General features: G+C 47.3%; 1 protein-coding gene across 3 annotated transcripts in view; it reads left to right on the plus strand.

Moving 5' to 3' along the window:
- The first annotated feature begins 8,030 nt into the window (after positions 1–8,030).
- Positions 8,031–23,286, plus strand: part of LOC138760278 (stathmin-4-like) — a 106,233-nt gene continuing 90,977 nt past the window's right edge. For all 3 annotated transcript variants that reach the window (XM_069930637.1, XM_069930639.1, XM_069930638.1), the window contains exons 1-2: positions 8,031–8,062; positions 8,746–9,041. In XM_069930637.1, the coding sequence (XP_069786738.1) occupies positions 9,033–9,041 (9 nt within the window). In that variant the 5' untranslated portion in view covers positions 8,031–8,062; positions 8,746–9,032. The remainder of the gene's footprint in view (positions 8,063–8,745; positions 9,042–23,286) is intronic.

Genomic DNA, 23,286 nt, shown 5'->3' on the forward strand with positions numbered 1-23,286 from the left:
GCTTATTCAGGCTGAAACCCAGTTTCATCTTTGGGGTATAACAGCAGAGGACACAAAGTTCTGGCATGTTGTAGGTGTGTTGGACGCCGCTACCGCTTCTCAAGTGAATGAATTTATTGCCAATCCCACGGCAGAAAACTAATACGTCAGGTTCCGCCACTTTCTCCTGGATACAGTGGAATTGACAAGGCATGAGCACGGCATGCGGCTTTTGAATATGGAAAGCCTGGGTGACAGGAATCCATCGGACCTAACGAAGGAGATGCTGGCGTAGGTGGATGGTCATTCTCATTGCTTGCTTTTTGAAACCGTATTCCTATCAAAGCTGCCAGCTTGCATCACCATACCCATTGCTAACATGGATTTCGGCCATCCCCATGACATAGTGCGGGAGGCTAACAGGCTCTATCGTACTCCTACACAAGAGTCTGCTCAAATACAACCTGTTTTGGTAGCAGATACATCTCTGGCATCTTACGAGCCTCCTGTATCTGCAGTCCAGTCAAACAAGGAGGAACGTGGTTATGTGTGTCGATATTGGTGCTTTTACCATTGCTGTTGGGGAAAAAATGCCCATAAATGTGTCCAGCCATGTACCTATTACAGGAAAAATGGCGGGAAATGAAAGAGCCGGCTGTCAGTAGTGGCCTCGGCAGCCAACACAAATACTGGCCTATTGTATCTTCAAGACGACGCAGGTAAGTGCAAGTTTCTTGTAGATACAGGTGCTGAGCTTAGTTTACTCCCACCGACCTATTTTGAAAGGACACATAAACAACAACACCTGGCTCTTCGAGCGGCGAATGGAACTACCATTCCCAGCTTTGGCCCCGGACAGATCTCAATTGGAATAGGAGGGACCACATTCCATTGGAATTGTGTCTTAGCTTCTGTTGCTCAGCCCATTTCGGGTGCAGACTTTTTACGATCCCATGAATAACTGGTGGACGTGAAACAGTAGAAATTGGTTCATGCCACCACCTTTCAGACGTACCCACTGGCATGCAGCAAAGGGAGGGTTTCCCAGCTCGGGGTGCAGATGCTGTACAAGGATTTCTATGCTGTCCTGCTCAACAAATTTCCCCGTATTCTCACTCCTAATTTCAATGCCTCGAAAACAGCCCATGGTGTGTCTCATTACATAGACACTTCAGGCCCATTGATTCATGCCAGGGTTCGTCATCTTCCAACTAACAAACTGCTGCAAGCAGAGGCGAAGTTTACGGCTATGGAAGAGTGAGGTATCATTCGATGCTCCAACAGTCCTTGGGCATCACCACTGCACATGGTACCCAAGAAGACAGGTGGATGGAGACCCTGCGGCGATTACCGTAGGCTTAACGATGTTACTACACCCGACAGGTACCCAATTCCTCATGTACAGGATTTCACTGCCCATCTACACCATTGCCACATTTTTTCCAAGGTTGATCTGGTCAAGGGACATCATCAGATACCTATCCATAAGGATGATATCCCTAAAACTGCAATCATTACCCCTTTTGGACTCTCTGAATTCCTCAGAATGCCGTTTGGATTGAAAAGCGCTGCTCGAACCTTCCAGCGGCTGGTGGACGGTTTAGGCAGGGATTTGGAGTTTGTATACATTTACTTGGATGACATCCTCATAGCTAGTCAAAGTGAGCAAGATCACCACCTGTATTTGTGCCGCGTTTTCCAACAGCTAGAGGAATTCGGTCTTACCATCAACCCTGGCAAATGTCAACTTCCTAGGACACAAGATCACGGCAGACAGTATATTTCCCTTATCCAGCAAGGTAGATGCAGTCCGTGCTTTTCCCAAACCTACCACGGTTAAGGAAATGCAGAATTTTCTGGGCCTGATAAACTTTTATCACTGGTTTATTCCCGCAGCTGCTCACATTCTTTGACCACTGTTTCAGATCGTCTCCGCCAAGCACAGGAATGTTATCTGGACATCAGAGGCGAAGGTTGCGTTTACGACCGCCAAAGAGGCATTGGGCCAAAGCAGCAATGTTCGCCCATCCCAGCCCTGAGGCTGCCTTGGTCCTGAGCACTGACGCCTCAAGTACAGTCGTGCGTGCGATTCTCAAACAGTAGGTCAATGGCCATTATTAACCCCTCACTTTCTTCAGCAGGCATTTAAGGCCAGCGGAAGTGAAATATAGTACGTTTGATCGGGACCTGTTGGCATTGTACCAAGCCACGCGGCACTTCCGATATATTTTGGAAGGTCGCCATTTCACTGTGTTTATGGATTATTAGCCATTCGTTTTTGCCTTCAGCAAAATAACGGATCCATGGTCAAGCAAGACAGCAGCGTCACTTATGGTACGTTTCAGAATTCACGACGGACGTGCGCCATGTTTCAGAAAAAGACAATCTCCTCACAGATATGCTGTCCAGACTGACTGTATATCATATTCAGGGTGGACTCGATATTCCTGAATTGGCCAGTGCACAGGCCATAGACCCCGATATTCAGACATGCAGTACGGCCATTCCTAACCTGGACATACAACGGGTGGCACCACAACAGGGTGGCCCAACCCTGTTCATTAAATATATTTAAGAGGGAATTGGATATATTTCTTCAGTATAAGGGTATTAAAGGTTATGAAGAGAAGGCGAGGACGGGGTACTGAACTTTAAGATCAGCCATGATCTCGTTGAATGGCGGAGCAGGCTCGAAGGGTCGAATGACCTACTCCTGCTCCTATCTTCTATGTTTCTATAACGCGAACGGGACATAACACGAACGGGACATAACACGAACGGGACATAACACAAATGGGACATAACGTGAACTGGGGCATAACGTGAACGGGACATAACATGAACGCGACATAACATAAACGGGACATAACATGAACAGGACAGAACATGAACGGGACAGAACATGAACGGGACATAACATGAACGGGGCATAACATGAACTGGGACATAACATGAACGGGACATAACATGAACGGGACATAACATGAACGGGACTTAACATGAACAGGACATAACGTGAACCAGGACATAACATGAACAGGACATAACGTGAACCAGGACATAACATGAACAGGACATAACATGAACCAAGAATGAGCACACAGTTCCAGTTGCTTCCCATGCCTGCCCCACACACCTTCTGCTATCTTGGCCCCTCCCAGAACTTATTCCCAATTTATATTCCTGCAGTTTATGGAAATGTTTGAGAGAGAACCAGTCAGAACGTCTGAAAGGGATTTGGACAGGTTTGTAGGGTGTAAAGTTGAGAGGCACATGCAGGTAAGAGAGGACCAGCTCAGATGGATAAACTGGTCAGCATGAACATCGAAGGGATGAGGGATTCTTTTAGAGTGAAACTCCATGACTCTGTCAAGCGGAAATGCTTAACGACAAAATTACACCCTGGTATTTTTAGAAATGTGCATTTCCACCAGACACCATGCGGCCGATAATAGTTCCCTCATTTACAATTCTGAGAACTGTGACTGAAATGTTTAGATGTATGAGGCATTGTACACTTGAATATTTACAGCTCAGATCAATCTTGTGGCACAGTGAAATACGGTTGCTGCAGAGAAATGGATCAGAGGTCCATCCACAGGACCCTGGGTAGCAAAGAGGATCACTGGAGTCACCCTCCCTCCCATCGACCTGATCCGCCGGGATCGTTGTCTGAATAGGGTGCAAAAATCATTGAGGACCCCTTCCACCCCACATACGGCATCTTTCAGCTGTTCGTGTCAGGGAAGAGATCCAGGAGGATCAGAGCCAGCACCACCAGGCTGAGGATCAGCTTCTTCCCACGGGCAGTGAGATAAATGACCAAAGGAACTGCTCACACTGCCCACCAAAAACTCTGCCATTTATTTAAAAAATGTATTTATTTTATACAGTAAATGTATACTCGTTTGTTTGTACATGTGTTACATCTGGGTGTGTGTCTGCATGTTTTGTACCGAGAACCAGAAAATGGTGTTTCCTCAGGTTGTACAATCAGATGACAGTAAACTTGAACTTACGTGTGACCCCCTGCACACAAAACCATAATGACTCTCTAGATATGGATAGATCCCATCCCTCACCACTGATAATGAGGCCCACTGGCATTAATTTCCTGGTATGTCTCTACATCAATATCGAGTTATCTAGCTCAAAAACTGGCTCTTTGGCCATCTCAAGCCTACCTGAGCTAGTCATGTTGACTGTGTTCAGCCCATCCCCACCAAATGTTTTCTATCCCTGTTGGTGTCCCCTGGCAGCTCCTTCCACATTCCACACACCCACCTCCCTCAGTGTAAAGAAGGTGCCCTATCTTCTTTGGCTTGGCTTCGCGGACGAAGATTTATGGAGGGGGTAAAAAGTCCACGTCAGCTGCAGGCTCGTTTGTGGCTGACCAGTCCGATGCGGGACAGGCAGACACGATTGCAGCGGTTGCAAGGGAAAATTGGTTGGTTGGGGTTGGGTGTTGGGTTTTTCCTCCTTTGCCTTTTGTCAGTGAGGTGGGCTCTGCGGTCTTCTTCAAAGGAGGCTGCTGCCCGCCAAACTGTGAGGCGCCAAGATGCACGGTTTGAGGCGTTATCAGCCCACTGGCGGTGGTCAATGTGGCAGGCACCAAGAGATTTCTTTAGGCAGTCCTTGTACCTTTTCTTTGGTGCACCTCTGTCACGGTGGCCAGTGGAGAGCTCGCCATATAATACGATCTTGGGAAGGCGATGGTCCTCCATTCTGGAGACGTGACCCATCCAGCGCAGCTGGATCTTCAGCAGCGTGGACTCGATGCTGTCGACCTCTGCCATCTCGAGTACCTCGACGTTAGGGGTGTGAGCGCTCCAATGGATGTTGAGGATGGAGCGGAGACAACGCTGGTGGAAGCGTTCTAGGAGCCGTAGGTGGTGCCGGTAGAGGACCCATGATTCGGAGCCGAACAGGAGTGTGGGTATGACAACGGCTCTGTATACGCTTATCTTTGTGAGGTTTTTCAGTTGGTTGTTTTTCCAGACTCTTTTGTGTAGTCTTCCAAAGGCGCTATTTGCCTTGGCGAGTCTGTTGTCTATCTCATTGTCGATCCTTGCATCTGATGAAATGGTGCAGCCGAGATAGGTAAACTGGTTGACCGTTTTGAGTTTTGTGTGCCCGATGGAGATGTGGGGGGGCTGGTAGTCATGGTGGGGAGCTGGCTGATGGAGGACCTCAGTTTTCTTCAGGCTGACTTCCAGGCCAAACATTTTGGCAGTTTCCGCAAAGCAGGACGTCAAGCGCTGAAGAGCTGGCTCTGAATGGGCAACTAAAGCGGCATCATCTGCAAAGAGTAGTTCACGGACAAGTTTCTCTTGTGTCTTGGTGTGAGCTTGCAGGCGCCTCAGATTGAAGAGACTGCCATCCGTGCGGTACCGGATGTAAACAGCGTCTTCATTGTTGGGGTCTTTCATGGCTTGGTTCAGCATCATGCTGAAGAAGATTGAAAAGAGGGTTGGTGCGAGAACACAGCCTTGCTTCACGCCATTGTTAATGGAGAAGGGTTCAGAGAGCTCATTGCTGTATCTGACCCGACCTTGTTGGTTTTCGTGCAGTTGGATAATCATGTTGAGGAACTTTGGGGGACATCCGATGCGCTCTAGTATTTGCCAAAGCCCTTTCCTGCTCACGGTGTCGAAGGCTTTGGTGAGGTCAACAAAGGTGATGTAGAGTCCTTTGTTTTGTTCTCTGCACTTTTCTTGGAGCTGTCTGAGGGCAAAGACCATGTCAGTGGTTCCTCTGTTTGCGCGAAAGCCGCACTGTGATTCTGGGAGAATATTCTCAGCGACACTAGGTATTATTCTATTTAGTAGAATCCTAGCGAAGATTTTGCCTGCAATGGAGAGCAACGTGATTCCCCTGTAGTTTGAGCAGTCTGATTTCTCGCCTTTGTTTTTGTACAAGGTGATGATGGTGGCATCACGAAGATCCTGAGGCAGTTTACCTTGGTCCCAACAAAGCTTGAAAAACTCATGCAGTTTGGCATGCAGAGTTTTGCCGCCAGCCTTCCAGACTTCTGGGGGGATTCCATCCATACCTGCTGCTTTGCCACTTTTCAGTTGTTCGATTGCCTTATATGTCTCATCCAGGGTGGGAACCTCATCCAGCTCTAGCCTTAGGGGCTGTTGAGGGAGCTGGAGCAGGGCGGAATCTTGGACTGAGCGGTTGGCACTGAAAAGAGATTGGAAGTGTTCTGACCATCGGTTGAGGATGGAGATCTTGTCGCTGAGGAGGACTTTGCCGTCTGAGCTGCGCAGCGGGCTTTGGACTTGGGGTGAGGGGCCGTACACAGCCTTTAGAGCCTCGTAGAAACCCCTGAAGTCGCCAATGTCCGCGCTGAGCTGTGTTCGTTTGGCGAGGCTAGTCCACCACTCATTTTGGATCTCCCGGAGTTTGCGCTGAAGATGGCTGCATGCGCGACGGAAGGCTTGTTTCTTCTCTGGACAGGTCCCCTTTAAATCTCTCCTGTCTCCCCTCAACTTCCCAATTTGGGGGAAAAGGCAGTGACTTTCACCTTATTCACGCCCCTCATGAGCTTATCTAACCTCTATCGGGTCCCCCCCTGAGACCCTGCCTCAGGGAGACTGGATGAGGACTGGCCGTCTTCACTCTGCCTGCTGCAATGGTGAGGACCTCCCAGTGTCCATCCATTTTAGATCCTTGCCCCGTTGTCACACCGACATTCCCATGGCCTCATGCACTGCCAGACTGAGGCCACCCGCAAACTGGCGGGATAACACCTTGTATTCCGTCTGGCCCCTCTCCAACCAGACGGCATTTACGTCGACCTCCAATTTCATGAAACGCCTCCCCCCATCTCCCTCTTCCCTACCCCTTCCCTCTCGTATCAGAGAGCTACCCTCTTCCCCATCACTTCTCCTGTCTCCAACCATGACCTCCTCCCGGATGGCCTGTGCTCCTCTCTTTATCTTCTATGTAAAGGACACCGTGGACCCGCTGGGTTTCTCCAGTATCGTGATTTTACTTCAACCGCGGAGTCTGCCGACTCTCGTGTTTTACTCCATAACTTGTATAATGGCGATTACAAAGCTGCAAAGAGCAGGTCTGTTAGGGTCAACATAGACCATGGAGCACGACAGCACAGGACAGGCCCTTCAGCCCTCCATATTGTACCAACTCTTATATCCCTTACAAATATACTAAACCCTCCCTACCCAGTAACCCTCTTTTTTTTTTCCATCCATGTGTCTGTCTAAGAGTCTCTTAAATGCCCCCCAATGTTCCAACCTCCACCCTCATCCCTGGGAAGGCATTCCAGGCCCCCACAACTCTGTGTAAAAAAACTTCCCCCTGACGTCTCCAGCACGGTTGGTACAATGCCGTTATAGTGCCAGCGATCGGGACCGGGGTTCGAATCCTGGGCTTTCTGTGAGGAGTTTGCATGTTGTCCCTATGTCTGCATGGGTTTTCCCCAGGGGCTCGTTTCCTCCAACCGTTCGAAATGTACCGGGGGTTGTATGTTAATGGGGCATAAATTGGACGGCATGGGCTCATGGGCCAGAATGGTACCATGCTGTATGTTAAAATTAAATTGTGTTTTTACTTCAACCACAGTCCACAGATTCTCGCCTTTGACTTGGTTCCATCCTCCCTCCGCTCCACCTCCCCTACCCCCACCTTTGTTTTCGGGCGTCCAGCTGCTTCTTGTACAAACCCTGAAGAAGGGCTTAGTCCCAGAACATTGCTCGCCCCTCACCTCCTGACACTCTGTGACCTGCTGAGTTTTTCCGGCATGTTGGTGTGCGGCACTTGACCCGTCTCCAACATCAGCAACTCTGAGCACCTGACTGCCCCAGCAGAGCTGATCCCATTTACTTGGACACTTCCCCAGCGTGAGACAGGGCGGAGAAACCCACTCACATTGAGCAGCATCTGAAAGTTGTGCCATGTCATACGATGAGGCAGCGAGGAGCTGTCACTGCTCACACCAGCCCAGATGCCGGCCAACAACTTCCTGTCTCCACGAGGTGGCTGCACTGAACCACAGAGAGAGCTTCTCACCAGCTCTTCCTGGAAGCTCAAGCTCAGTGTCACATTTATCACAGAGGTAATGTTTGTCATGTGAGCATGTTCCCGGACATCTCATATCACTGGTGTAGAAGGGCAGCATCATTTTACCAGAGAGGGGGCCATTCAGGAGTCCGACATCAGCAAGATAGGGACTCCTTGCACCTGAGTGGGGGGGGGGGGGGAAGAATGATCTCATATGGATGGGAGAGGGGTGCTGAAGAGAGTGGGCCGGATGGGATCACTATGTTGGCTGCAGGAGGTGAAGGCAGAGTCAATGGAGGGGATGTGGTATGTGATGGAATTGATAGAGAGGAGGGGGATGTGATGGAGAGGGTGTGATGGAGAGGAGGGGGTTGGTGGAGGGGAGGGGAGTTCATGGAGGGGTGGTATGATGGAGGGGAGGAGGTGTGATATGAGGAGGGGCGTTTGATGGAGGGAGGGGGTGTTACAGAGGGGAAGATGTGTGATGGGGTGATGGGGAGGAAGTGTGACGGAGGGGAGTGGGGGAGATGTTTGTTGGAGGGAGGGGGTGTGATGGAGGAGACGGAGGGAGGGGGTGTGACAGAGGGGAATGGTGTGAAATGTATGAAGGAGGGGAGATGTGTGATGAAGGCAGGGTGTGTGATGGGGTGATGGCGGGAGGGGGTGTGACGGAGGGGAGAAGTGTGATGGAGGGAGGGGGTAACTGAGGGTCTGAGCCATGTTCACAATCCTCTGCAGTTTTTGTGGTGTAGTGAGGAGCAGTTCCCATCCCAGGCAGTGACGAACCCTGTCAGGACGGTTCCAGTGATGCCCCTGTAGGAGTTGCTGAAGGATGCAGGAGACAAGCTGAATGTCCTCAGGCTTCTGAAGAAGTGGAGGCATCGGGTTCTCTTCCTTGGCCACTGCATCGAGGCGGGAAGGCCAAGGCCCGTCACTTGAATGTTCATCCCAAGGAACTTCAGCGAACTCTGCTGGGCTCTGAGCTGCCAGACTTCAATCCCAAATACTCTCAGCTGCTGCTTTGCATGACACAGGTCAGTTCAATACGTGGGGCAGCAGTTAGCACAATGCTGTTACAGCGCCAGCGATCGGGACTGGGGTTTGAATCCTGTGCTGTCGGTGAGGAGTTTGTACGTTCTCCCTGTGTCTGCGACAGTTTCCCCCGGGGGGCTCCAGTTTCCTCCCACCATTTGAAACGAACCGGGAGGGGAGGTATGTTAATTGGGTGTAATTGGGCGGCACAGGCTCGTGGGCCAGAAGGGCTTGTTGCCGTGCTGTACGTTTAATGGGCCTGTGGGCCGGTAGGGCCTGTTACCGTGCTGTACGTTTAATGGGCCTGTGGGCCGGTAGGGCCTGTTACTGTGCTGTACATTTAATGGGCCTGTGGGCCGGTAGGGCCTGTTACCGTGCTGTACGTTTAATTGGCCTGTGGGCCGGTAGGGCCTGTTACCGTGCTGTACGTTTAATGGGCCTGTGAGCCGGAAGGGCCTGTTACCGTGCTGTACGTTTAATGGGCCTGTGAGCCGGAAGGGCCTGTTACCGTGCTGTATGTCCACATTTAAAATTGAAAACACAGGAAGAGAACTTTTAACCCACATGTCGATTCCCAGATTAAAACATGACTTGCTCGTGATCCACACCTTCCCTTTACATTCACGTGTGTCTCTCACAGCCCTCTGAAACACTACCATTGTACCTGCTTCCACCCCGACAGTCTGTTCCTGGAACCTACTGCACACCTCCCCTAAACCCCTTCACACGCCCTCCTCCCTGGGAAGAAGATTCTGTCTGCCCAGCCTATCAATGCCTCTGTAGCCCTGATGATGAGCTGGAGATAAAGAACAGTTTTATTTGTTGGTTACAGAGTGTGGAAACAGGCCCTTCAGTCCATTCTGCTCATGCCAACCAAAATGGTCCCCCCCTCACCTGCCTGTGTTTGCCCCATATCCTTCTGAACCCCTCCCGTCAAGTTCCAGCCCAAGGGCTCAGCGGATGAGGGGCCCACACAAGCTGCGGGCAACTTGCCGTCGGGGGTTGCGCATGGGCTGCGGGAGATGGGCTGGTGGGAACCAGGTACCGGAGATGGGATTGGAGAGGGGGCTGTGGGCAAGAAGGGTTCCCGAAGGGCGCTGGGCGCTGAGGGCTTCCTTCCCCTTGAACCATGTCAGTAACAATATGTACAAATATTCAGCATTAAAACAGACATAATGACCTTTTCATTTCCCCCCCACCCTCCCCACCCCCCCATAACTCAAAGCAAGAAATGAAAGGAAGAATAAATAAATAAACAATAGACAAACGCAAAAGAGAAGAAAAGTAAATTGTGTCATCCAAAATTCCACATTGAAGTTAACATTATGTATTTTTTTGCTGCTTCAAGCGCCATCAATAATAAATCTTTTTTGAGCCCTAATTGTAGACCTAATTCTTTATTTTTATGTTATTTAACAGGAAGATTTTTTGATCTTTTAATATCCTATTTTTTTTGTAATTCTATTTAATATAAGGTTTAAATCCTCCCAAAAAGTTTTCACTTTTGAACATGTCCAAATTGTGTGTCATGTTGTTCCAATTTCTTGTTTACAACAGAAGTTCTGTCCGATATTGTTGGATTCCATTCTTTTAACTTTTGAGGTGTAACATATATTCTATGGATCCAATTGTATAGGATCATGCGAGACTGAGTATTTATGGTATTCATCATGGTTCCTGTGCATAGTTCCTCCCATATTTCGTTCTTTATTCGTCTATTTAAGTCTTTTTCCCAACTTTGCCCCCAGCGCCTTCTCCAATCCCGGCTCTGGTACCTGGTTCCCATGAGCCTGTCTCCAGCAGCCTGCGTGGATCCCCCGACTGCAACTCACCCGCAGTCTGTGTGGGCCCCTCATCCGCTGAGCCCTTGGGCTGGAACTTGACGGGAGGGGTTCAGAGGGATATGGAGCAATTTGCTGTACATATTTGTGATAAATATTTTTACTATCGCGGTATCTGTAATTAAGTATTCATAGCAGCTACACTCAGGTAATCTTAAGCTATTTCCCAACTTTTCTTTTAAATATGTTTTCACCTGATAGTATGAAAATATTGTACCCTGTGATATTCCGTATTTGTCTTTTAACTGCTCAAATGTTAATGAATTATTTCCCAAAAAGCAATCTTTTATTCTTTTCCTTTTCTCGTCCATTCCTTAAAAAATAAATTGTCTATTGTAAAAGGAATTAATGGGTTTTGCGTTAGTACCATTTTTAGTATTTGATAATTTATCATCTTTGCTCCAGATGTATTCTCTTCCATGTTTTTAGTATGTGATGGAGTACTGGTAGATTGTTGTATTGCACCAGTTTCTCATCCCATTTAGAGAATAAATGTTCCAGGACTTTTCCTCCAGTTTCTATAATTCCATCTTGATCCAGTCCGGTTTTTCTCCCGTCTGATAATTATCTCAACTGAGCTGTCCTATAATGGTTTTTGAAATTTGGTAGCTGCATTCCTCCTTGTTTATACAGCCATGTTAATTTTTCCAAAGCCACTCTTGATTTTTTACCCTTCCATAGAAACTTTCTTATTAATTTGCTTAATTTCATTAAAAAATTCCCCTGTCAAAGGAATCGGTAGCATTTGGAACAGGTATTGTAGCCTGGAAATACATTAAATTACAGTTGGTAATTTAATTTACACATATGTTTTAAATTATTATCTATCCTGAGACCTAGATAACATATGTCCTGTGATTGCCATTTGAAAGGGGATTCCCTTTGACATTTTGTATAATCAAATTTGTTCAATGGCATCACCTCACTTTTATCATTATGAACCTTGCATCCTGATATCTCCCCATATTCTTTACATTTTGTATAGAACCCTTTTTATTAATTTATTTGGGTCTGTTAAATATACTATAATAGCATCTGCAAATAAGCTCATTTTAAATTCTTCCTCTTTTACTTTTATTCCCTTTATTTTAGGTTCTTTTCTTATCAGCTCTGCCAATGCAAACAGGGAAGGTGATAATGGGCATCTCTGCCTTGCTGACCTAGTCAATTTAAAGTCGTCTGAAACATAACTTTTTGTTACCACTTTTACCAAAGGACCATTATTAAGTGCTGTAATCCAATTAATAATTTTTTCTAGTAATTTGAATTTCTATAGTACTTTAAACAGATAATTCCATTCCACCATATCAAAAGCTTTCTCTGCATCAAGAGCTATGCTACAGTTGGTGTTTTGTTTATTTGCGCAGTATGGATTAAATTAATAAATTTACAGACATTATCTGCCGCTCTTCTATTTTTAACAAATCCTGTCTATCTAGCTTCACTAACTTTGGTACACAGTCTGTCAATCTATTTGCTACTAATTTTGCTATTAATTTATAATCTGTATTGAGTAAAGATATTGGTCTATATGAAACTGGCGACAATGAGTCGTGTCCTGTTTTTGCAATTTCTGTAATTATTGCCGGTTTACATGAGTCTGTCTCTTCCACTTGTTTCATTACCTCTAAGAGGAGCGGAATTAATAGATTATTAAATATAAAATTCTGTGGGAAATCCATCTTCGCCTGGCGCTTTATTATTTGCTAATGTCATTAGTGTATCATGTATTTCTGCAATTGTCAGGGGCTTCAGCAATTTATTTTGATCTTCCAATTGTAACTGGGGTAATTCAATGTTTGAGAACTCGTTTATTTTGTCATTATTCCCTGGGTTTTCGGTTTGATTTAATTGCTCATAAAATTTTTTTTACATTTCCATTAATCTCTAATGGGTTATATGAGATCAGTTTATCCTCCTTCCTTGATGCGATGATAGTTCTTGTTGCTTCTTCTATTTTTAGTTGCAAAGTCAATATTTTGTGGGTTTTCTCTCCTAATTTATTATATCTTTGCTTTGTTGTCATAATGTTTTTCGCCACTTTGTATGTTTGCAATGTATCATATTTTAATTTTTTCTTTGTCAATTCTCTCTTTGACTATATATCTTCTCTTCTCATTAAATCTTTCTCTATAGTTACTTTCTCTTTTTCCAACTGTTTTATTTCCCAATCATATTCTTTTTTAATCTTGGTCATATAACTAATTATTTGTCCCCAAATAAAGGCCTTCATTGCATCCCATAATATAAATTTGTCGGTTAGAGAATTCGCATTTGTCTTGAAGTATATTTTAATTTGTTGTTCTATGCATTCCTGAAAGTCTTGCCTTTTTAACAATACGCAGTTTAGTCTCCATCTATATGTTTTTGGAGGAATATCCTCTAAAGCAATTGTCAATAACAAGGGTGAGTGGTCAGATAAAAGTCTTGCCTTATATTTGGTCTTTCAAACTCTCCCCTGAATCTGAGCCAACAATAAGAACATGTCCATCCTAGAATAGGTTTTGTGTCTGTTTGAATAATATGAATAATCTCTTTCTTTTGGATGTTGTTTTCTTCATAAATCAATTATCTTCATATCATCCATTGACCTCAATGTAAATTTGACTGCTTTATTTTTTGTAATAGTCTTCCCGGTTTTATCTATCGATGGGTCAAGTCTCCCCCTAGTAAAATGTGTCCCTGTGTGTCTGCTATCTTAAAAAAAAATGCCCTGCATAAATTCCTGGTCATTTTAATTATGTGCATAAATGTTCAACAAGTTCCAAGATTCTGAATAAATCTGGCACATCATCATTATGGATCTACCCACTGGGTCTGTTATTACTTCCTTTATCTTAATTGGCAGATTCTTATTAATTAATATAGCAACACCCCTGGCTTTTGAATTGTACGATGATGCCTCTACATGACCTACCCAGTCTCTCTTCAACTTGCGGTGTTCTAACTCAGTTAAATGTGTTTCTTGTATAAATGCTTTGCCTATTTTCTCCTTTTTAAGTAGTGTCAGTAACTTTTTTCTCTTAATTTGATTGTGAAGTCCATTAATATTAATAGTATTCATCTTACCCATCCATTTTCAGCTCTCTCCCATCTCTTCAACTCCTCCATCTCCCTTCTTTTAAAATCCCTCTTTAGATTGTTTGTACTCTTTACGCGATGACACAACTAGTAGGAAAATAACAAAAAACATAAGAAGACAAAAGAATAATATTAAAGAAAACAATATTAAATCCCCCTTTACTGAGCTGTCTTTCCCCCCTCCCCAGCCCTCCCCCAGAGAAATCACTATATATTATTCTTAAAAGTATAACAATGCCTTTTTTTAACCTTTTTTTTCTTAAACGTCTGTACTCAAACTATTAACATTCCAATTTATTTATATGCATGACTTTATCCTCTTGTTGCTTATTCGGTAATCGATCTGCAAAGTAATGAGCTTCTTCTGGGTCTGAAAACTGTCTATTTTTCCCACCAGGAATAAATACCTTCAACACTGCTAGATGCCGTAAAACAAAGTTATAACCTTTTATCCATAGTACAGTTTTTGTTAAATTAAACTCCTTTCGCTTCTTTAAAAGTTCGAAGCTTATCTCTGTGTTAAAAAAAATAATAATTTTCCCCATTGTACTCCAATGGTTTCTTATTTCCAATATTTTCTCTCTCGTTGTCTATCGTAGTAGTTTCATTAGAATGGATTGTGGTTTCTGTTGCAGCTTTGGTGCCAACGTTCTGTGGGCTCCTTCAATTTCTATTTCTTCTTGGAGTTCTTCCATTCCCTAGATCTGTGGGATCCATCCTTTTATAAATCCTTTTATATCTGCCCCTTCTTCATCTTCTTTCACACCCATTATTTTTATATTTATTACATCTGCTGAAATGTCAATTTTGGGGCTATAAAGTCACATGTCTTCTTAAGCTCCTTATCTCTATCTTCCAATTTTTCTCTTAACTCATTCACCTCCATTTCCACACCCATCCCCCCGTCTTCCACTTCGTCACTTCGCTTTCTCATTTCTGCAATAACCCTCTCCATTCTTTGTATTTTTAAATCTGTCTCTTGCATGGTTTTTTAATAGTACTGAGCTCAGCCATTATTGTTTCCATTAGAATCTTGTTTTGACTGTTAAAGTTTTCCTTATCCACCATCTGCTTCTGTTGTTGACCTTGTATTTTTTCTTGCATGTCTTTATCTTCCTCTTGATCTTCTTTCTCTTGCTCCATTTCTATGCTCCGTGTTGATCCTGCTCCTATCTGTGTCTTCTCCGCAGCCTCTCCCATTTCCGAGTCAGCGTCTTGCTGTCGGCGTCCGTTTCCTTCGGCGTCCTCTTTAGTATGCGTACTGCGTATAGCGAGGAGTCGCACACGCACACTGGCATTTCTTTTTCTCAGCCTCTGTAAGCCAGTGTTCTAGACTGCCCTGGGGAACGTCTCCACCCAGCTACCCGCTTACCGGCTTCACCGCTTGGGCCAACCTCTCTGGGAGAGCTCCCTGCTCCAGGACTCCGGTAAGGCCTTCCTCTTTTTCTCCCCAGTGATTTCTTTGCCTCTGCTTGCCTTTGTAGACTTTTCCTTCTTTGGAACTGTCCTCAGGTTCTTCTTATCTCGCAACTTTTCTATGTTTTACTTCTCTGCCTTGTTTTTCTACCTTTTTTTCCCACTTTCTCAGTGGAGGGCGGGTTTTCCCCAACCAACCACGACTCCATCATGTGACCGCCTGGCATTGAAGGCTTCCTGATCGTGTCGGGGGTCCACATCTGGAGCTGACAGAAGGAACAGGGGTCTGTGTGGGTGCAGAGGCTGCGGGAGTGCCGGAGGTAAATCCACGGACACTCGGTGACCCAGAAGGGACTCTCCTTTCCTTTCTCTTATACTATAAGGGGTGCCAGGTGATACCTATGGGGAATATTTGTCTGCCTTACGACAGGCAGAGGGCAATTTTGTGTGATATTACATGTTCTACATCATTACATCACCACAAAGGAATCTTGAATTTTGCTTATGCAACCTGACAAAACAGCATTTTTCCAGACCACAGAACAAGCGGTACACACGGTATACACAGTACACAGCACACCCACAATACACACATGATACGCACACGGCACACGCACGATATACACACACGATACACACGGTGCACATGGATGATACACGGACAATACACATGCACGATACACACACACACACACACGTGTGTTATGAGTTACGAGTCCAGAGGTCCCCAAAACCCAGCTGCAATAGATATTCACCACGACAAAGGGTTAAACAAAAATTGCTTTCAATTATCTTTGAACATGAAAACAGAATCAAACTTTAACTTATCTCTACTGACTCACTTAACCTATTTAACCCCCTTCTAATTCTAAGCGCAGATGTGTGTAATATGTGTGTAAGTTCAGCAAGGTTCTTTGGTTCACAGTCCAATCTCATTGGTTGCAGCCAATTCTTATACTGTGCACAGAAGTTAGCATTAATAAAGTTCACCAGGCTTTGGTATTTAACAGATAAATGGTTACCACTCATACGGGTTCTTGTTGGTTCTCAGAGAAAGAGTTTTTCTTGTTCCAGGACATCCACAACTGATTCCTTTTTAATCAGCCACTCCAGTGTCTTGCTGACAAAACTTGCCCCCTTCAAGGTTCTCCAGATGATAACCTCTTTCTTTCAGGTCACCACAGAGTTCCTTTCTGTTTCTCCTATTCCAAGGGAAACACCGGACAGCCAGTCCTCTCCTTTGACCAGACCGTCTTCCAAACCTTGCCAGTGTGTTCCTCTGGAACTGATGTCTGTGTCTCTCTTCTCTCTCTCACCCCCTCCAACTCTGACAGGAAAACCTTCAAAGATCACATAACCTTCCAGACAATAAATGCTCTTTTCCAGACAAAGCTGCTACTGCCTTGTGGTGATATGATTGTGTGCACTGGCTGGCCCGCCATCCTGCCTTGGCTCCTCCATTAGTCCTGCCCATGTGACCCCGGGCCATAAAGGCCGAGTCCCCTCTCCTTCCTGCTCATTTTCCTAGCCTGGACCCGGGCCAGCAGTCTCTAGCTCAATAAAGCTTATCGTTTCCCTCAGTCTGTGTCATTATTGAGGCGACTGATAGCGCCCAGCAATTTATTGAGCTAGATTTTTGGAACTCTCCAGTTATGGAGAAATTGCTGGGCCCCAACCGGCTGGAAGTCGACCCCCAAGTCCCGGATGCATCAGTACTCTTCGAGCAGTGGGTGTTTTAATAATTTCCTCAACGCCGCTGCAGAGGTGGTCGACTCAGACGAGAAGGAGGTCAAGATCCTTCAGGCACGAGTCGGCCAAGGGGCCTTCCTCACCATCCAGGCCAGTGCGACCTACACTGAAGCGATGGCTGAGCCGCAGGTGCCGTATAAGCCGAAAGTGAACGTGCTTTACTCCCGTTACCTGCTGGCGCCCCGGAGACAACAGCCTGGTGAGTCCACTGAAGAGTTCGTCCAGTCCCTGGTCACACTGGGAAAAGACTGGGGGATCCCACGGGCACAATATCACTGACCCAGTGCGTAGAAGAGCTGATCAGAGATGCCTGTGTGTTAGGATTGAGGTCGGATTAAATCCAATAATGATTCCTCGAGGAGGACCCGCTCCCACTCAAAAAGGCTGACTTGATCAGAACTCTGGACTTGGCCCAGTGCCACCGGTGTTGATTGTGGGCAGAAGCGGGCCACCACGAGGGCCGTCGGCCTGAGACTCAGCGTTAGATGTTAGCGACCCGACCACGGCTGCAATAACGCTATCTGCATCTTAGAGATCCAACTTATGCGGGTAGGCTAGGCACGCGAGATGCCTCTGCCCCGCGAGAGGAGCCATGTGGTTGGGCTGCAGGAAGAAGGGCCGTTACCACAAGGTCTGTGTGTTCCTGAAGAGCTTCCGGTGCTGACCGCATGTGCGGTGAGGGGAGCGCCATCTTACTGTCACCGCTCCCAACCTCAGCACCTCGGCCTACCGCTCCAGTGACGTCACTTCCGACCGCCACGACCCCACTTCTGGCTTTTTCTTCATCTGATGCTGCGTGGTCAACATGGAGGTCACCCTCTTGGGCGGGCCTCCCCACCAACGACGATGATGAGGAAATGCCAGTCTTAGCTTCAGTGACACTGAATCAAGCCAGTCCTCACCTGATCTCGAACTCAATGATGCAGATCGAGGTGAATAAAACAAACTGTCTTTTCGATAGTGGCAATACGTCATTAATGGGGCAACCGATAGTGCCCAACAGCTTATCAAATCCCCCCTGAACTTTCTATGCTCCAATGAATAAAGACCCAGTCTACTCGGTCTTTCTTTGTAATTTAGATACTGCAATCCAGGCAACATTTTAGTAAATCTTCTCTGCAACCTCTCAACCTGATTGATATCCTTCCTATAAAGACCAGAACTGCACACAGTATTGGCCTCACCAATGCCTTAAACAGTCTCAATATCACAGAGTTGTGGGGGCCTGGGATGTCTTGACAGGGGATGGTGGTGGAGGCTGGAACATTGGGGGCATTTAACAGACTCTTAGACAGGCACACAAATGAAAGAAAAATAGAGGGTTATGGGGTAGGGAGGGTTTAGTATTTTTGGTTGGAATATATGGGGCTGAATGGCCTGTACTGTGCTATAGTATTCGATGTTCATGCTCCTCCCCCCCCCCCCCACTGCTCTCTGGGCCCATCTTATCTGTCCATCCTAACACCTCTGATTCCAGTGCTAGCAGCTTTGTCTCCACAGAACCCGCCCTGCCCTTGGCCTCTCTCCCTTTGACTGACACCTGTCAATCATCTGCTCCCACCACCCCATCCCCAACCCCTCCTCATTGCATTGTCTACCCCCCCTCCACCCTCAGTGTTTGATAAGAAGTCCCAGCCCGAAGTGTTGGCTAATCCTTCCCCTCCACGGATGCTGCTCGGCAGGGCAGAGTCCCCGCAGGGTGTTGGCTCTCCTGGAGATGGTGGGTGAGGTGCTCACTCTGTGCATTACCTCGTGGAGACGGGGACTTGTCAGCCAACGACTGGACTGGGGTCAGCGGTCACAGCTCCCCACACCTTCAACGTGGAACAAGGCACAGCTTTCAAACATGTCGTGCAGTTACGAAATCAGATCGATGCTGCTGTGGCAACAGGTGCTCAATGTTCCTGCTGAGGCAAATGTAAATCCGCTTTGCAGAGTGTGACCAGGATCCTCATGGTGGGGTTGGTGGATAGAGAAAGTTACCCAGAACATTGGAGTACAGGACAGGCCCTTCGAGTACAGGAGTTGGAATGTTGTGGTGAAGTTGTATAAGACATTGGTGAGGCCACATTTGGAGTATGGTGTGCAGTTCTGGTCACCAAACTGAAAGAGAAGTTTAGGACGAACATGAGGGGAAATATCTTCACACAGAGAATGGTGGGGGTGTGGTATGAGCTGAGGTGGAGAATGTGTACTCAATTTTAAAATTTGACAGGTGTGTGGATGGGAGGGGTATGGACTAGATGTAGGTCAGTGGGACCGGGCAAAAAAATGGTTCAGCACAGATGAGAAGGGCCGGAGTGGCCTGTTTCTGTACTGTGGTGTTTTAGGGTTCGATGGTTCTGTGGATCGATGGTTGTGTATTCAGCAGCTCATTGATTTGTTCCCCTTCTCTCCCTGCCAGTTCCAGGAAGGAGAGTGAACAGTCTGTTGTGAGGTAGAGTGTTCACCTGTAGCAGGGGGATCACCCAGCCCAAGCCTCTCCCCAGAGGCTGCCCCCTGTCTGAGCCTGTCCCCAGGTCAAGGCTGCCCCCAGCCCAAGCCTGTCCCCAGCCCGGCTGTCCCAGACTAAGCCTGCCCTAAGGCTGAGCCTCTCCCCAGCCCAAGGTTGACCCCACCCAAGCCTGTCCCCAGCCCAGCTGCCCCCAGGCTGAGCCTCTCCCCACCCCGAAGCTGCCCCCAGCTCAAGATTGCCTGAGGAGATGAGGAGCTGGAGCATGACATGACATCATCCCACCATCAGTTCCCACACAGCTCGCTGACAGCTCTTCAGTTCCCGATCAGAGCCCAGTGTGTCTGGGTGGGGGAGGGAGATTGCGGGCTGTGAGGCATGGAGCCACATCATACACTGCAGTCACCATCTCCAGCAGATCGATTGTTGTGTTGGGAGCTGAAAGGATTGTTTAACCTGTTGATTGATTCAGACGATCAGCTTTGTGAGTGATCTGTGGAATTTGCTGCCACAGAGGGTTGTGGAGGCCGGGTCATTGGGTGTATTTAAGGCAGAGATTGATAGGGTCTTGATTAGCCAGGGCATCAAAGGTTTGGAGAGTTGGCCGGGCAGTGGGGCTAAGTGGGGAAATGATGGAATAGTGGGGCAGACTCGATGAGCCGAATGGCCTTTTATTCTCTTATGGTCTCTGGGCCTGCATTAAGGTTTAATGTGACCCTTGGCATGTTTTAGAACAGAGAACACTACAGCCCAGTACAGGCCCTTCAGCCCTCGTTATTGTGCCAACCCATATATTCCTTAAAATTAAAAATACTAAATAAATCAAAGATCATAGCTACCACCCCAGCTCTCTCTTCCCTCCCTTCACACAGCAGCCAGGGGTTTATCACATCCGGACCCAGGGACTTATCAATCTTGATGTTTTTAAGAAGATCCAACACATTGTCCATCACACAGGCCTGTTCTATTTCAGCCTCACCCTGATCAAGGTCCTTTTCTCTTGTGAATACTGACGCAAAGTGTTCATTTAGGACCTCCCCAACCTCCAGGAACATGTTGCCTCCTTTATCCTTTTGCAGCCCCACCTTCATTCTAATCATTCTTCTGTTCTTCACATACTCATAGAACACCTTGAATTTTACTTAATCTTCCTTGCCAAGGCCTTTTCATGGCCACTTCCATCTCTCCAAAATCCTTTCTGAGGTTCCTTCCTGGTTGCGATATAATTCTCATAAATCTCTCTGATTTTTATTCCTCCATTTTGTAGAAGCTCCCTTCTTCCTCTTGACTAGTTGCCTGACATCTTTCATCAGCCATGGCTTCCTTTTCCCACCATCTCTTCCCTGTCCCAGTGGGACAAACCTCTCCTGAACCTTGCCCAAGTGATCCCTAAACTCCCTCCACATTACTTCTGTGCTTTCACCCTTAAACATCTGTTTCCAATGTACTCTCGCTAATTCCTGCCTCATCCCTTTATAATTAGCCCTTCCCCAGTTAATCACTTGCCCAAATTGACAGTTTCCACAGCAATGTTGAAGCTCAGGGAGTTGTGGTCACTCTCATCAAAATGGTCCCCCACCGAGAGGTCCGCCCCCTGACCAGGTTCATTCCCCAGAACCAGATCCAGTCTGGCCTCTCCTCTTGTCGGCCCCATCCATCCCTCTTGCTGCTGGGAAGTGTCAGTCAATTTGTGGCAGTCTCCCATGCACCATTCCAAAGTCTGCCAACTTCTCTGCTCCTCAATGCCCAGGGCCTGTAGACGACTCCCAAAGGAGTAAAAACACAAAATGCTGAAGTAACTCAGCCGGTCTCACAATGTCAATGGAGGCAAAGATACAGAACTGCCGTCTTGCCCCTGGGCCTGTGAATCCTGCTGAGCTCCCCCTCCAGCATCTTTATCACAATCCCAGCGCCTGCAGCCATTCATGCTTCTCTCCCAGCAGAGTAATCGCTCCTCCCCGGTTTCTGACCTCCACCCACGTGGACTCAGTAGACCATCCTTCCACATCCGCCCTTTCTGCAGCTACCATACTAGTCCTGCTACTCCCCTCCCCTTTTTTTCCTCCCATCCGACCCCTTTTAAAACAGCTACACCCTGATAACTGCATCAGCCAATCCTGTCCTCGTGTCAGCCAGGTCCCTGTAACGGCTACAACGCTACAATTCTATGCACCGATCCACACTCTCAGTTCATCTCCTTGGTATTCCCTGCATTGAGGTAAACACACTTCAACCCCTGCAACTGGCTACATTTCTGCCCCCTCCCCTGCCCATCCTTCCTCATCAACCCACAGCACGTGGCACCAATCTTTCTGCTCAATACTCTGCCCTCATTGCCTCCCCCCTGCCCAACTAGTTTAAACCCTCCCCAACAATTCCAGCAAACCTGCCCACCAGGATATTGTCCCCCCTTCAGTTCAGGTGCAGCCCATCCTTTTTGTACAGGTCAGACCTTCCGCAGGAGAGATCCCACTGATCCCCAAATCTGCCCCCCTGCCCCAATTACACAGCCACAGCACCCTCCATAATGTTTGGGGCAAAGACACTTTTTTCCTTTATTTGCCCCTGTGCTCCACAGTTTTAAATTAGCTAATTTTCCTTACAAGGGTTGCACTCAACGTAACTGGCAGCTGCGGAGAGAAACAGGGTAGGGGAGGGTTGGCCCTTTGGCCAACAGGAGAGGAGTTGGTTAATGATTCCAGTCTGGTCTCAGCAGAGGAACGTCTTGGAACTGGGATTCAGACTCTCTGGGGCTCTGGCTCGAGGGTAGGGCCACTATTCTGCAGCTCGGTCACGTGGCAGTCAATTAAACCCTGGGGGCGCACATACTCTGCAGGAGTATCCCAGCGGGACGAGCAGTGTCAGTGGGTGACAAAGAACGCTCGACGTTTCGGGCCGGAACCCTTCACCAGGACTGGTTCCAATGGGAAACAGCGGGCGCTCTCTCTCCCTCTCCCCTCGGATGCTGCTCGACTCCTGTTGGTCCAAGGGAGTCCACCTGCTCAGTTTGCTCAGGGTGGGCAGGTCTGGATGGGCATGGTGGGAATTACTTATCCAGGAGTATCCGGCCATTTGGAAAGAGAGGCAGGAAGGTAAGGAGGTGAGATGTTGCCCACATGACCATAACACCATGAGACATAGGAGCATTGGGGGGGGTGGGGGGGAGCATGGTTAGTGTAGCAGATAGACAACACCGCTACAGCGCCAGAAAGTGTGGCCAAGGTTTGAATCCTGAGCTGTCTGTAAGGAGTTTGTACGTTTGCCCCGTGTCTGCGTGGGTTTCTTCCAGGGGTTCCAGTTTCCTCCCATTACTCGAAACGTACCAGGGTGTAGGTTAATTGGGTAGCATGGACTCGTGGGCTGAAAGGGCCTGTTACCATACCGTATGTCTAAATTTAAATAGGCCATTCATCCCATCTACAGTGTCCCGCAATCTCATCACGAGCTGATCTATTTCCCCACTTGGCCCACTGCCTGGCCTTCTCCCCATAACCTTTGATGCCCTGGCTAATCAAGAACCTATCAATCTCTGCCTTAAGTCCACCCAATGACCCAGCCTCCACAACAAATTCCACAGATTCACCCCCCCTCTGGCTCAAGAAATTCCTCCACATGCTCTTACTTAAGGATGAGATCAGGGTTATAGTGAGAGATGATCTCAGGAGCAGAATGCTGACTCCATTTGGTTCGAGATTAGGAACAGTAAAG

Source organism: Narcine bancroftii, chromosome 4, assembly GCF_036971445.1.
Source record: "Narcine bancroftii isolate sNarBan1 chromosome 4, sNarBan1.hap1, whole genome shotgun sequence".
NCBI classification, from domain to species: domain Eukaryota; kingdom Metazoa; phylum Chordata; class Chondrichthyes; order Torpediniformes; family Narcinidae; genus Narcine; species Narcine bancroftii.